Source organism: Sinocyclocheilus anshuiensis, unplaced genomic scaffold (genome assembly GCF_001515605.1).
Source record: "Sinocyclocheilus anshuiensis isolate Anshui unplaced genomic scaffold, SAMN03320099.WGS_v1.1 scaffold1053, whole genome shotgun sequence".
Taxonomy (NCBI): Eukaryota; Metazoa; Chordata; class Actinopteri; order Cypriniformes; family Cyprinidae; genus Sinocyclocheilus; species Sinocyclocheilus anshuiensis.
Window position 1 is genome coordinate 1,269,330 of NW_015555711.1, and position 16,716 is coordinate 1,286,045.

The following is a 16,716-nucleotide window of genomic DNA, read 5'->3' on the forward strand; positions in this document are numbered from 1 at the left end:
TATTCTGTCTCATGTAATCGCTCAATCAGTGTTTCAGCCGCGCAAAGACGTCAATATAATGGCTTGTAAACAAAGTCACGTAACGTTACATTTACCTCAGAAAAACATATTCTGTGACCATAAACTCATTAGTCGGATAGAAATAAAACTGTGGAGAGGGGCATTTTGCTAAATATATGCACCATATAACATATTCATTATACATTTTTACTGTTCTTCAATGTTTAATTTATGTTTGAATGAGAATTGAATCGAATCGTGAAATTTGTGTCAAAACCCAGCCCTGGCCTGTATGCTTGTGTGTGGACCTTCTCCAGCATGTTTGTAATGAGCTATTATAACCGGACTGGTTTCTGTAGCGTCAGGTTTCACAAAGAGCCAGCTGTCCTGCGTTCAGGAAGTGAGATGATAGAGGTTTGTGTGTCCGTTAACGTGATGCGGTTTCCATATATTGTAAGCTGCTTTTTGCATCCTCTCACTTTTTCTCCTCTCGACCTCTGAGCCAACAGAAAAGCTAGTTTGTGCCCGTTTGAGTGGCCCTAAGGGACTTCCCATGCTGCCCTTCAACACTCACTATGAAGCCATTGTTAGGCTTTAATATGGAAGAGTGGAGCAGATAAGGAAGGAAGAGAGGAGAAGAACTCTGGAGGAGATGAAAAGAGACCTCCATACATGCTCGACCGCTCCAGCCAAACTTGCATAGCTGAGACTTGTGTGTGCATGCTGCGTGTTTGTGAATAAACCTCAGCTCTATTAGGTCAGAAAGACATTTTTATGATGTCTGCAGGTACTGAAGGCAAGTTGCCAAATTATTGTTAAAATTTCAACACAGGCTGCATATTCATGTTGAAACAAAACACAAGGACAATCCAGATAGTTTTCTGGTGGGAACTGGCTGTGGGGACCTTTGACCAACAATCAATCTTGTGTGTGTGTGTGTGTGTGTGTGTGTGTGTGTTTTGACTATATTTGGGCTGACGTGAAATCTCTTCGCATGCTAGATCACACAGACGCATGTTCCTGGTTAAACAAACACATTGGAAGAAGATGCTTTTCATTTTAGAGGCACTATTCAGATTTATGGCATTAAAAAAATCCATAAAAACATCACAACCCTTGATACAAAAGATCAGTAAATAACATAATTGAAATGTTAGTTATAATCTTATAACATGGTGGTTTTTGTTAATAATTACATCTCTCAGGTTAACCATTGTTCATTCGGGTTAATGGGAGTTCAGAAAAACACATGGTACTGCTTTGAACTCTCTCAGACATTTCAGAGAGAGCATCACTCACATGCATTTATATCCTCTCTCCCTTCCTACTCTATTCTCCTTTTTGATCTTGAGTATGAATGTCTTACAGGTGAAAGTCCAGGCTATGATTAAGCCTCTGAGGAATTCATAAATGGCAGCTGAGAGAAAAAGAGAGAGAGGTTGAAAGGAGGCTTGGGTTTACAGTAGTTTACACATTAGCTGAAGGGCGGAGGGAAACTAACAAGCAGGCATTCTCTACCCTGCAGGTCTCTCCTTACAGAGCTGTGGGAATAGTCCAACAAGAGCAAAAAAATTAAAAAAATGCATAATTTGAACGTGATAAATAATAAAAAATAATGAACATGCACAGATAATATATGTTTACAAGCACAATAACGCTGATAATAAATTGCATTGACCAAGCCACTGAAAAGCGTCTAGACACTTTTAGTTATTGCCCTATATTACCCATTTTGTTTTGTTTTTTTGTTGCCCTATATTAACCATTTTGTTTTGTTTTGTTTTAAGTAAAACAAACAAAAAAGTTGTTTATATTATTTTCATTTATTATTTAAATTAAACATGACTTGATCAAAGTTGTTGTTACCCATTTTGTTTTGTTTTTTTGTTTTGTTTTTTTGTTGCCCTATATTAACCATTTTGTTTTGTTTTGTTTTGTTTTAAGTAAAACAAACAAAAAAGTTGTTTATATTATTTTCATTTATTATTTAAATTAAACATGACTTGATCAAAGTTGTTGTTCACATTAACAAAAATATGCTGATATTGTACGGCATTTATTTACAAAGCTACTGAAAAGTGTTAATGCCCACACTTTTAGTTGTTGTACTATATTACCCATTTTATTTTTGTTTTGTTTAGTTGTTTTGTGTTTAGTTTTTCCCCAGGTGTTTTGTGTTTGTTTTTCTTTGTTTATAATTTATTTGAAAAACAAGCAAAAATTAAATATATACAAAAAATAGTTTGTTTAATTTGTGGTTGTTGTTGAATGATTTGACCATCGCAACCCATCACTAAATAAACTAAACACAATATTCCTTTAAGTTGCAATGTCTAACACAAACGTTACATATTTACATTCTCTTTCTCTTTCTTCTTCCTGTGCAGAGGAGGCAGATTACTCTGCATTCGGCACGGACACTGTGACCCGTAAGAAGACCCCGGCGGCGCTCGCAGCGGTCCTCCTTCGACCGGAAGCCAACAAGAAGAAGCCTCCTATCATCATCAGCCTGCCCAAAGATTTCCGGCCAGTGTCCTCGATCATCGACGTGGACATCCTCCCAGAGACGCACCGCCGCGTCCGCCTCTACAAACACGGTCAAGAGAAACCACTGGGCTTCTACATCCGCGATGGTTCCAGCGTGCGCGTTACACCCCAAGGCCTGGAAAAGGTCCCGGGCATCTTCATCTCCCGCATGGTCCCCGGAGGCCTGGCGGAGAGCACGGGACTGCTGGCCGTCAACGACGAGGTGCTCGAAGTCAATGGCATCGAGGTGAGCAGAAAGTCTTTGGACCAAGTTACGGACATGATGATCGCTAACAGCCACAACCTCATTATAACCGTCAAACCGGCTAATCAGCGCAATAACGTGGTACGCAGCAGCGGAGGCGGCAGCTCAGGACGATCTTCTGACAGCAGCACCAGTTTTTATGGATACTCGACACCGGGTTCGATGGCGATGACCCCGTCCCATATTATCCAGAACTATGAACCGGACGAGGAGAGCGAGGAGGAGGAGGATCTGGTGATCGAGGCAGACGGAGGGGCTAAACTTATTCCGCAGGCAGGGGCGCGGGCGACATCCAGCACCAGCATGCCCGCCTTGCCCAGATACGAGCCCCACCTCGACCTCCGCCCCTCAAATGGTACCAAGGCAAGCAGCGCGAGCGCGGGGTCTCTGAATACCCGTGACAGGGTATTAGAAGGGCGAAATATAGAGGAGGAGGGCACAGTCATTACACTGTAAAGACACGCACAACATATAATCACACACACATGCCAATACATACTCTTGTGTGCCATAGGACTGAAAATGCATGTCCAGGACCAAAAGAGAAGGCCAGTCCACCACAGCACCTTACAGCACTTCTCTATAACAATAGGACCAGGTAGTTCTCATCATCAAACCCGTGGAGAGCAGCACAGCACCAAAAATAGCTGCTTCTTGAGTAATAATGAACTTCCTGAGTCAGTGTGATTGAATGAATGCAGACGGCACCGTATGAGTCATGACAATCCTTTTTTACTTTGACAACCACTCCTTTCAGAGCCATGAGGCTCTAGTGTTATCAGAGAACAAAGTACAATGGGTTTTACCCATCCTCTGCGTTACCATGGTAACTGAGTATGTCTGAGCTGCAGAACTTCAGAAGGAACTGAAATAAGCTCTTCATCCATTCCCGTCTGCAACACTAACACTCTCAGCTTACCGATTCTTTGTGGTATTCAAGGGAATCGTGAACCTTTGTCGGGCTTGAGTGAATGTTTAGGAGATATTTTCATGTGAATGGACAGTTGTAGACTGCTGCCTCGGTTAAGATACAGATGTCTTTTATTATCTCAGAAGTTTTTAATCATAGCCAAAAAGACAAATGATTAATATCACATTTTTCATACTGATATGTTTTATTGGTATCACTTATATTTCTTTATGACAAGGGCTATCATCCTGCTCTTTGCTACCTGTGATTTATTTTACCCATTGATCTTTACTTGATAACCCTGTCTGGGGTTTTGGAATACATAATTATCAATAATGTTTCAAGGGAGCCCTCTGATGTGGACACATGGTTGTTTCATTTATGAAGAGCGTCTCTACCGTGACACTTTTCACTATGGCTCAGCTTGTTAACATTAGATAGATCAGCCAAAAATGAAAATTCTGTCATCATTTACTCAGATCTTGTGTCATTTTATAACTGTCTTTCTTCTGTGGAGCATAAAAGCAGATATTTCCATACATGGAGAGTTCCGGTTGGGAACATGGTGGTGAGTAAATGATGACAGAATTTATATTTTTTTTGGGTGAACTATACAGTACATTTAATGCATTAGGTATCTTAACTAACTATTAATAATATTTTTACATGATCTGTGTTAAAGTTCATTTCTGCATACACTAATATTTACTTTTTAACATTTAAGTTAAAGTTTAAAGTTTAAATAAACATTAGATAATGTATCATGAGTCATGAACAATAGTATATGTATGAATCAGCATCAACCAGGATTAAGAAAAGCTGTAAAAATGGTTAATTTTTGGTTCATGACACATAACTCATTATTTAATGTTAACAAATTGAACCTTATTTTAAAGTGTTACCTCTAACAATAAGTGTTGCAGTCGAATTATGGAGAAAACAACCCTTAATTTGTAGTAAATTACTACGAATATTGAATATATACCAAAATATTCAGTATCTTCCCCTCTTTGTATGTAAAGGTTTAAAAAAACATTTTTTTTTCTTTTTTTGTGCATGTCAGCAGAGTACCAGCCAAACCTTTCAGAAAGTATGTAGCAGTTGGGTTAATTTCATCGTTACTATGGGACAGACCTGGATCATTTATTTTATTTTTTTTAATTCAACTGGTTGAAATCTGTTGTGAAGTCTTGTCAAAAATGCACAATTAATCATATTGTCATCTAATTTCCATACCCTCACAAACCCTTCACTCTCTGTGTACGGTAAAGTGAGGTCTTCCTACTTGAGTGATAATTATGATTTCTAAAAATCTCTTATACGAATAACTGGACAAATGAACAAATGTCATGCTCTTACTTTGAAAGCATTCCTTTAAGTTCAAATGACTGTAGGTACGTTTCTCCCCTTTTCATCCTTATACATACATATCATAATGATATGCATGATGTCACAGCTGTAAGCTTCAATACGATCTTCTGAGATCTCAAAGTGTGTGTCAGTGGATACACTGGAAGAGACTGACGGGAGACAGATGTGCCTACGCTCTTACAGTTAGGACCTGCTGTTGGAGATTTAGCCGAAGTAGCCTTTCATTAGCTCCCCCTTTTTATCGCTTTATAATCGCTGATGAGAATCGCTTTTCATGGCACTTACATTACCATACCTGCTTGGAGTAGCACATGCACTGTAGCTGTGATCATACACACTTCATCCTGATCATTCATTTTTATGGTACAAACGACATATTGAATGGAGTCTTTAGCTGTGTTAATTTATTTTTATATTAACCGCTACATACGATTTGGGATTGTAACCACAGAAGTTTTATTTATTTTAAAATAGACTATGTATTTTTACTTGCTTTGTTTTAGCTGACATAAAAACCTCATAATTTTGATTCTTTTTTTCATCTCAACAAAATGAAGTTCTAATTTTTTCCACTATAGCATCTTTGGTGGAACTTAATGCTCAGACCTTTAGGGGGTGAATAGAAATAGGAAGAATAACTTGCTATTTTCCAAACTGTGAATATCTTTGCATTTCTAAAGGAGACCATATATCTATGAGCACCTGCTTTGAGAGACATAGAAATGGGCTTTTAAGCATTATCATTCATGTGTCAATTTCTCTTTTTGATAATGAGCTTGCCAGATAAATCTTAAGGTATAGATTTGTACTGAAATTGTCAGTATTTTCTTATTAGTACTACATGATGTAAATTTGTTTCACATAATGAAACTTTTAAAATGATAAATACTATATTAAGACATAGATGCACATGTATTATACTCAAGTCTTGGATGAAATAAACTAATATGTAGAAAATCACTGATGCTTTTCCTTGCTTGGTGTGTTGGTCATGAAAAATTCTTTTTATCTGTGATAACCAGAGCGTGTCAGTTTGAAATATACGCTGAAGAATCAGCCTTAGCTTGATCAGTCAAGTTTATTTGTAAAGAGCTTTTTACAATACACACAAAACCACTTTATGTCTTTAGGACTAGTGAACTGCTTTAAAGAAAACATGCTTTAAAATAACATAACAGGAATGAAATAGGATGGGTTTAAATGTCTTATGCAACTTCTACCTTTGCTAAATTATTGGAATTAGACATACTGTATTTATGCTTTTGTTTTGTTTTGTTTAGTTTTGTTTTGTCTTTTAGAGGATTTGAACAAGAACTTTTGTAAAAAAAAAAAAAGAACTATTTAGCCTCATGTTAAAACATCATTATTGCAGCCAGTGGTTAAAAAAAAAAAGCTTGACATTGCTGTTTCAGTGCTACTTTAAAAACTCTTAAACAACTGGAAACTTTATATAAGATTTATTTGATCTATATCATAAATTGAACATTATATGTTAAGTTACACCATAGTGCTGAGAGATGTAGGGCAGTAAAACTCAATGCCTGAACTCTGATGTCAGGAGGCCACCCTGTGGTTAAAGCATGTAACAGCATTCAGTCTTCTGCTTCAACTGTGTAGCTATATCAAACTGATGAAGTTTGATTTTCTCATTTTTATATCGAACTTTGCACAAGTTAAAATACCCATGGTTTATGAATTAATATTTGTAATTTATTAAAAAGCAAGTAAATGTCAATGTTATTCCATAAGAACCTTGTTGAGTATTGTACTATAAATACTGTACAGTTTGTAACAACTGTTACAACACCTGAATTCGGTTTATAAAATTATATTCTACTTTACACCATTATTGAGAGATTCTTTATTGGGATTTACATTCACAATTAGTTGTTTAGAAGATGCTTTTATCCAAAGCAACTTACAAATGATGACAATAGAAGCAATCAAAACCAAGAAAAGAGCAATAATATGCAACTGCTATAACAAGTCTCGGTTAGCCTAACGCAGTACATGTAGCATGGTTTATATATATATATATATATATATATATATATATATATATGTATATACATATTATACATATGACAAAAAGAAAACAAGTAGATAATAGAAAAAGGAAAGAGACGATTTTAATAAATAATGGTTTTGTACACTAACAAAATAAAATAATCATAAGGCAATAGCAAAATAAAAATATACCACACCATATTTGAGCTATTCATATCTGTTTGTTATTATAAATATACTCATAAAAACACAGTTGATACAAGGAAGGCCACATGATGACTTCATAATAATGCAGTAAACATAATATATATGTTTGTTTGAAGCTTTTAGCTGAGTGCGAGTCCCTCAGTTGTCATCAGTATGAAAAGATGAATCTCAGAATCATACAGTCACTGCTGGAAAGGGTTCAAATATGCAAAACATGCTGGAAAACAGAACCAATTTGTGGGAAGGATTTTTCTGAAGGGCAGTTTAACTGTACAGGACAAACAAGGGACTCATGAAAAGCCATCACAAAACAAGTCATGGATCATCTAGGTAACAACACAGAATCAAGTGTGTATATAAACTTTTGAACAGGGACATTTTTTATAAATTCAGCTATAATTTTGTCTTGTTGACTACATGTAAACATTTTATATAAAATAAACACAAATAAAGGACAGTACTAAATAAAAAATAACATGCATTTTGTATGATCCCTCTTATTTTGATAAAATAATTAACAATTTGCAGATTCTGCAAGGTGTGTGTAAACTTTTGACCACAATGATTTTAAATTATCCTCTCCAGCATCTGTGGCCCAATATGTAGCCTACAACTGGAAGACAGAGCACACATAACACTAAAATAATGCAGTAAAATAATAAAAGTATATTTAGCCTATATATTGTTAGTTCATGTTCTGTAATTGTAATCGTAATTGTTTTAAACCTTTTTTAAATGTGTTATCTTTTTAAAATATATACTCCATAATCAACAATGATCAATATGTTATGATTATTAGGCTACTTAGTATGTAGCTATATGATTTCAAATGACTATTTATAGACACCTAGAACCAAATATAATCACACATTTTTTTATAATAATCAGTTATTGAAAATAATATGTATTAATTATTTATTTGTTGGCGTTTCATTTGAGAAGTTTTTTCACCACGACTTAAATAAATTATATACTGGTGATCACACTGTTTAAAATGTCTTAAAACTGCATGCCAGCATATATTTTTTTATGAGACCGAACTGTCCACTAAACACATGCCCCATTCATTTCCACCTCAGCCAAACCGAGCTCGAGCGATGAATGTACGCGTCAGCGCCTGCGGGTCACGTGATGTGATGTGATGTGACGTGCGGCCAACATGGCGACGCAGTGCTGAGATAGCAGCGTCCAACCGAACTAGCGACAACCTCGGCCCGCTCCTGGCACCCTCACACCCCTGCCAAACCGCAGGGAACGGGCCAGAGATGACGGCCTGACGGACTACTTTAACACGTCGACCGAGAGATGAAAGAGCAGGAAGAGCTGGAAACCCATCGACGGCATACGCAGACAGAAAGCCTGAGCACTAAGAGCATGTTTCTGTCTCGGGCGCTGGAGAAAATCCTCGCGGATAAGGAGGTGAAGCGGAGCCAACACAGCCAGCTGCGCAAGGCCTGTCAAGTGGCGCTGGGTGAGCTTCTTTTATTCATTACCCGTCAGGCCTCAAACACACCACTGAGGTCCTCCTCTGCCCCTGATATCCTAAATTAACGTAACGTATAAGTCTGGTTAGCGAGCTAACGTCATTCCAGCACGCGTCTGTGTGTCAAGACTCCGTTGTTTCATTTTGCCTTAAGTTGGCGTTGTCATGCTATATAATGTTACAGTATTATGAATAAGATGTTGGCGGCTGAGTAAATGACATGTCTTGGTGACCAGCACCTCTTGTTGTGGTTATCCCGAGCTGTTAGCATGTGTTAGCTGGAATCAACTGCTATCCGACAAGCTGCAGATTTTGTTGCTGTTATATCGACTTTGACAGATTCGTGATTTACTGCTCCCTTATTGATTAAATATCACTCACTGATTTACAGAATCGATCTGTATTGTGAGTAACATCTAAGGAACAGTTCACTCTAAAATTAAAATTGTTTCATTTACTCACACTAAAAGAGTTGGCTTGATCAGTCACCATTCATTTTTATTACATCTTTCAATGGCATTAAATGGTGACTTGAGGCTTTCTGTCTCAGGCATCAGGCCTATTTTACTGCTGTTATTAAACGCTGATCCAGAAATTAAAATTCTGTTATAATTTTCTCACTTGTGTCATTCCAAACATGTCATTTTGTTCTGTTGTACAAAAAGATGAAGAATGTTGGTATCCAAATTGTTTTGGTCATCATTGACTTCCATTGTATGGACACAAAAAGGGGGTGAGCAAATGATGACAGAGTTTTTAAGAACTATCCTTTTAATTTGATGATTTTTCTAGTGACATATGTGATTAGCATTAGCTGCTCACTCTGTGTTCCCATTTTTATTCAATAACTTCCCGGAATATCCATCCCTTTTTTTATGTGTAAGCTGGATATGCAGGTTAGACTCATTTGATTCATCCCGCCTGCGCTGCATTACTTATTTACAAAGTTAATGAGCACATGTGGAGACTGGAGGATCTAGTTTCTTAGTGAGCTTTTCCGAACTCTAACCTTTGTTCTGAAGTGTCAATCTAAAAATAGTTCAATCTGAACAAAAAAACTCCATGTATTTTATTGTAAACTTCTGTTGTTTGTCTTTTGGTATGTTTGAAGTTTGATCCTGAAAGTCTATAGTGTTGTTCAGCCATTTGGCTGTTAATGTAATGCAACTTCCTAGTGGGTTTGTTTGAATGCTCTCAGAAGCATGTCATTCAAACAGACACTCCCTCATTACCCTGTCATGTGAGTGAATGAGGCTGATTAACATACAGACCTATTTACACAGTCCACTGGCCACCCGGATACACTGCTAGGCAATGGCTTAGTTTGCTGTGCTGCTTGGATACATGTAACACTTTTGAGTATTACAGGTTGCCAGATTAAAAACAGTTCATAAAATGCGCATCTTATGAAATGTGTTGTTGCTTAACATCAGTTTCCTGTACCTTCTTGTGAGTAGATGGCTAAGTCTAAATGAATAAGGATTAATTTGTAGATTGTTCTTGAATATCAGAGGCACGGAAAACTGTATCAATATGACACTTTAAGCAACTTGCTCATCCCAGTAACCTTGTTTATTTATTTTAAAGTAATAGTTCATAGTAAAAGTATCATTTATATATTTGTTCTATGTGACTTCCTTTCTTCTGTGAAAGACAGAATGGGTTGTAATTTTTGAAGAATGTAATTGCTTGTGGTTTTCCAGTTATTCGAATGTGGTAAAAATAGTTTTGTGTGAGAATGAAATCTAAACTGTTATGCACTGAGAATTTTCCCCTTCAGTGAGCTGCTAACTGCATTGATCACTGAATCAGTGAGCTGAACTCGAGAACTAGATCTGTCCGATTACATAATATATGAATGTGTACTAGGGCTGTGCAATTAATCGCATGCGATTGTCATGCGCATCTCGTCAGTAAAGCCGGTTCCGTGATTGGTAGTAAATCGCCATCATCTGCTTTCAGATGGAGCGGCATTTACTACACAGAGCCGTAGTTCACTGACAAGCTAGGCAATATCGCGTTCATAATCGCAGATGAATCGCATTCGATTATGAATGCGATATTGCCTAATTGTGCTTTATATCGGCTTTACTGACGAGATGCGCATGACAATCACATGCGATTTAATTGCACAGCAATTTATTTTGGATACGATTAATCACGATTAATTGTTTGACAGCACTGATAGACACACTTTTCCAACAAATAGTCTCATTACTACCAAGCACAACCAGTACTGGATCACTGCTGTATCTTGCTGAGTAGTCAGTGTTTTTTATTAGGGATAGTGTGTGCATTTTTTGCTTTGGCAGTATTAGGGTACGTATTCCTGCTGCTGCGCTGTAGATGTAATTTCCTCCCCATCGCCCGGTTCACTTTGATGTCCAACTGAATGCATAATCTGAAAACCTAGAGTCCAGACAGCCTAATACTCTAATACCCTAATGTAAATGTAAATACCAAGACACTGTTGTAGTAGTTTTCTGAATTAGCACTCACTCCGCTTTGAGAGAGATGTGAAAAATAGACATGAGTTGATGTGTTAATTTGTCTCTCTCTCTCTTTTTTTTTGTTGTTTTTAGATGAAATCAAGCATGAACTGGAAAAGCAGAAGTAAGTTTACATCTCATTTACCAACATGCACCACCCATGCAAATGTCTCCTGTGATCTACATTGATGTAACATTAAAGGGGACATCGGATGCCCATTTTCCACAAATTGGTATGATTCTTTAGGGTTTTCATGAAATATACTTTGGTTAAAATTCCACAATGGCCGTGTAAAAAAACACTCTTTTTACCTTGTCAAAAACAGCTCCCGACCCGTTTTGATGCATGTCCCTTTAAATGCTAATGAGCTACTGCTCACTCTGCCCCTTTGCCATTTTTTTTGTGTGTATTCGATGGCGCGTTACCATCAAAAACTAATCCACTGCATCCTCAGTGGCTCTGATGTTGGGAGAAAATGAAGACTTGTGTTCACTTTTACATCCAACTACAAAACACCTGCATTGCTTACAAGACATTGTTGTCACTACAGCTGCTTGAGCACAGAGAAAATGTCGTACAACTTGGCGGACGGCTCCAAACGGCTTGATAATTGAGACTATTTAGGTTTTTTGGGGGTAAAATGGATTTTTATCATTGTAGGGGGGTTGTGTCCACACACTGCTAAGACACAATTAAAGTGAATTTTGCATCCGATATATAAATAAAAATAAATGATAAAAATAATGCTTGTGTTTTTATGAAAAGGCTCTCTGGAGCTTAATCCTCTTCATTCTGAACCATCATGGTTATGTAATAATTTCAGATACTGGCCACATTCATTTCTATAAAAACCCATAATGCTTAAAGGGGTCATATGATGCTATTTCAATTTTTCCTTTCTCTTTGGAGTGTTACAAGCTCTTGGTGCATAAAGAAGATCTGTAAAGTTGCAAAGACTAAAGACTAAAATATTCTTTATAAAAGTTAAGAGTCAACCACGCCTACCTAAAACGGCTCGTTCTTGTGAGAAGATTTGCATAACGCCGCCCAAATGTTCACTTAAAGAAAGAAGGCATAACTTTTATTCTCGCTGTAGTATTGCTGCCGCTGCCATGTCGTGAAGGAGCTGTGTTTCGTTGTGAAAGCGAAACTACTTTGTTTGGCCTTCCAAAAGAGGATGATATCTGCTTCGTCATGCCTGGAGCTGATCCGTGCTGGGCGCTGAGGAACTACATCAACTTTGCGCTGTGGATCGCCGGATCGGCTTTCACCATGGACGAAGCGGAGTCCAGCCCGGGGTCGTCACATGTGGTTGCCGCAAGCCCGCGGGACGCTCCTTCGTCGAATCCGCCGGCCACGCCGTTCTCAAGCCCGCCCGCCGCCACTCACTCAAGCCGGCCTCTGCATACTCTAGACCGCGGCTCACTCTAGGCCTCCGGCCTCCACTCACTCAACCTTTTTCGCCTCCGATACCGATTTCGATACCTAGGGTTCGGTATTGGCCAATACAGATTTAGACAATCCGATCCGATACCAGTGAAGTTTTTTTCCCTCATTTAAATAAATGTAGAATTTATATATCGCTGTGTGTGGAACTGATAATCATTCTTTCACAATCTAGTAGATACAGACTACTTCATTATAAAGAAAAATTAAATAACCAATAAATATGAAAAAATATAGGCCTATGTATATTTATAATCTATGACAAAAATGTATCATAAACTAGGTTAGTGGATAATTCGGCAGCAAAAGTTATTCTAGAAAAATCCGTGCACAATAATTTTAGAAATCCAAACATTTAGTGAAAAAACAATATTTTGTGGGGAACAAATAAAAGTGTTGCACTAAATATGGTAAAATGTTACACATTGCTATTTGTATTATTATAAAATCCATTCATTAAAAACATTCATATATATATATAAGTATATACTATACAATTTTAATACATTTCTTTTGAATGTATAGCATATTTTTTAATAAGGCAACAACATGTGATAGATACGATAGGACAAAACAAATACAGTGCAGCACTGTTTTTATACAGTCTATGAGCACGAAGCGCTTACAGTGTGCGCATCCGGTGTGCAGAATGATGTGCTTGAAGCAACATGTTCTCACAGCCTGACGCTGTGTTGCTTCAAGCGCATCATTCTGCACACCGGATGCGCACATTGTAAGCGCGGATTTGGATCTGCCCTCTCTGACCGATACCCGATCCGAGAAAAATGGCACTATCGGGAGTCGATACCCAATATGAATATCGGATCGGCGCATCCCTAGTTCCAGAACAGTTTAACCCAAATATTCAGATGTGCCCAGCGCATTTTATGGAGGACTGTTTCCTGATCCTGGTAGAGTAGACTACAATGCCGGCTGTTCTGACTCACAGACTGTAAGTAAGTTTTTTATATTTAAAGAATTTGCCACTGACGATTCAAACGCGAGTTTTATGGGCAGTGTAGAGTAGCACTTGTTGTTTGTCATTTCTCCGATCACAAATGCAGACATGGTTTTATGTTACGCTCCGGCCAGACAGGGCATCACAATATGGTAAGGGGCGTAACATTTCCGTCACATGCTTGAGGTAATCGGCCAATCACAATGCACTGGATAGCTGGCCAATCACAGCACACCTCGCTTTTCAGACCGATGAGCTTTGTAAAAATCAACGCGTTTCAGAAAGGCGGGGCATAGAGGAGAAACAATAATGTACAGTATGTGGAAAATAACGTGTTTTTTTGAACCTTAAACCGCATAAACACATTGCATTACACCAAATACACAACATAATGTTCTTTTTAGCAGCATCATATGACCTCTTTAAGGGCTACTGACATGATGTTCTGAATGTTTGTTGCTGTGTAATATTCAGTGAATGAAGTATGTTTCAATGCTGCATGGTTATTACCACATACTGACCTGTGCTGTGAATTTTGTGTGTGCCAGGGATGGCACTGTTGTTCCTCCCAGAGCCAATTACATTGAGGCTGACAAGTACGTCCTGCCTTTCGAACTGGCATGTCAGTCCAAGTCTCCACGTATTGTCAGTACGTCTCTCGACTGCTTACAGGTATGGAGTTCTCAGTACAGGAGTTCTCATTCACCTCACTCTAATGCAGTGCTTCATCATACTCAATATTAATGCATTTAAAACACCAGTTTAGTGTTTCAGTTTAGTTTTTAATTCTTGTAAAAAGGAGTTTTTTTACATGTGTGACTCAGATGTATTTGTTTATAGTCTGCACAGGAAAACTGATTGTGAAATCCCTAAGATCATGAAGCTTATGCAACCTGATAGTTACGAATATTGAATGAATTTAAACACTGTATGAATTAATGTGTGTTACACTGTAATACCTCCATTGCGTATGTTGTCTCACGCTACTTTCAGTCATTGCAGAAGGACATCTCTGGCAAACGTCCCATTATTACTACAGAAAATCATGTAGATATTTCAGATATTGACTACACTGTATGAACAACTGGATCTGTTTCTGTTTGTTCAGACAGTGATCATGGATGCTGGATTTCATTACTTGAAAAATTCGGTCTAGTTCATTCTACTTATGTAAATAGCAGTTCAATAGTTTTAATATTTCGATTAATTTAATCATTCCACTCAAACATTTTCTCTCTAACCTTTCTTTTATTCATCACAGAAACTCATTGCATATGGGCACATCACAGGGAACGCCCCTGACAGCGGAGCTCCAGGAAAACGGCTAATTGACCGGCTGGTGGAGACCATCTGTAACTGCTTCCAGGGACCCCAGACTGATGAGGGGGTACAGCTACAGATCATTAAGGTAAAACAACTCTCCATCATACCAGTTCGTTTTTTTCAGACAGGCACTTCTTGATATTAAAATTCATATTTGATGGCTGATGTAATTCAAATATGTGTAATACAGTATATTACATATACATACACTACCGTTCAGAATTTGAGTACGTTTTTTTTTTTTTTTTTAATTAATACTTTTATTCAGCAAGGATATTAGCACATGATGCTTTAAAGACATTTATTATGTTACATTATAATGTAACAAATGTTACTTTATATGCATTTATAATCAGTGTTGGGGAAAGTTACTTTTAAAAGTAATGCATTACAATATTGTGTTACTCCCTAAAAAAGTAATTAATTACGTTACTTAGTTACTTTTTATGGAAAGTAATGCGAAAGTAAATGCAATTACTTATTTGAAAACGTAACTCGGATATTTCCTTCTAAATTAAAAATGCGTTACTTTACTAGTTACTTACAAAAAGTTATCTGATTTCGTAACTTACTGTAATGCGTTACCCCCAACACTGTTTATAATGTTACAGAAAATTCTATTTTAAATGAATGCTGTTTTTTTATTCATCCAAAAAAATAATATTAAGCAAGATAATGGTTTTCAACATTAATAATAATGTTTCTTGAGGAATTCAGCTTTGGAAGTCGACCGATATGGGCTTTTCACTGGCCGATGCCGATATTTAGAAATCAGGGCAGCCGATGGTAAATGATTATTGCAGGGTACAAGACAGTACAGGTGCATCTCAATAAATTAGAATGTCGTGGAAAAGTTCATTTATTTCAGTAATTCAACTCAAATTGTGAAACTTAGTAGGCCAATTTAGAGTAATAATACATGACTCAAAACTTAAGCACCTTTTCAAAACCGTTCTGAAGCATGCTTTTTGTTTATGTTTGTTGACAGACACCAGTGCTTCCCAGACTTGCAAATGCAAATTCATTCTCTGGCAGCAGGAGGCGCTGCTGGAGCGGGAGATATAGTGGTTTCCCCAGTAACGGCTGTAATCAAATCAGCGCTGCACTCACAAATGCTACTTTATTAGGCATTACAGGAAAGACGAAATGAAAATGACATCGAAGCTTTTCTGAAGACAGTCGGTTATTTTCAAAGAAACATTCATATAAAAACACCTGCACTGCATTTTAATTTTGAAACTTGCAGTGCTCAGTATATTCAAAGTCTCTTTAAGACAAGTCATGTCACTCATCGGCCATCTTTGAAACACCTCTCGGGCATGCAAGCGCAACTCCTATCTCTTTGAATGGGGAAACATCAAATTCTCCAAAACTGTTCACTAAGCTTACGATAAAATTTTATATTTGAAATCACCAAAGAAATCTGACAACAGCTGTGTCATAAATGTTGTTTATTTTCCTGAAATAGCGTTATAAAAAGCGTATTTTTCAGGCAAGATCAGCCAGTGCGCATGCGCAGTCCTAAGCGCACGTCTCAGAGCGCTGACTGTTTCTATAGCAACCGGGACTTCTAACGGCAGCTGCAGTGACTTGCTGACTTTACCGATTAGCAATTGGCTCTTTCATTCAGAAGGCGTGGCTTCCTGCAATTGAGCGGCAATATTGATCGTTGCATTTTTCCCCATTCAAAACTATACGCGTGACACGTCTTGGGTATTCTATAGTCTTTG

General features: G+C 37.6%; 2 protein-coding genes across 3 annotated transcripts in view; both read left to right on the plus strand.

Moving 5' to 3' along the window:
• LOC107671939 (partitioning defective 6 homolog beta-like) overlaps nt 1-4,433 on the plus strand; it is an 18,743-nt gene extending 14,310 nt beyond the window's left edge. Inside the window, exon 3 of the mRNA XM_016464951.1 lies at nt 2,388-4,433. Coding sequence (XP_016320437.1) covers nt 2,388-3,247 — 860 coding nt within the window. The 3' untranslated portion in view covers nt 3,248-4,433. The remainder of the gene's footprint in view (nt 1-2,387) is intronic.
• A 3,817-nt stretch (nt 4,434-8,250) lies between these two features.
• Nucleotides 8,251-16,716, plus strand: part of LOC107671990 (brefeldin A-inhibited guanine nucleotide-exchange protein 2-like) — a 37,491-nt gene continuing 29,025 nt past the window's right edge. The window contains exons 1-4 of one of the 2 annotated variants that reach the window (XM_016465013.1): nt 8,251-8,757; nt 11,352-11,382; nt 14,212-14,335; nt 14,925-15,071. In XM_016465013.1, coding sequence (XP_016320499.1) covers nt 8,592-8,757; nt 11,352-11,382; nt 14,212-14,335; nt 14,925-15,071 — 468 coding nt within the window. In that variant the 5' untranslated portion in view covers nt 8,251-8,591. The remainder of the gene's footprint in view (nt 8,758-11,351; nt 11,383-14,211; nt 14,336-14,924; nt 15,072-16,716) is intronic. The other variant, XM_016465012.1, reaches the window with a different exon arrangement.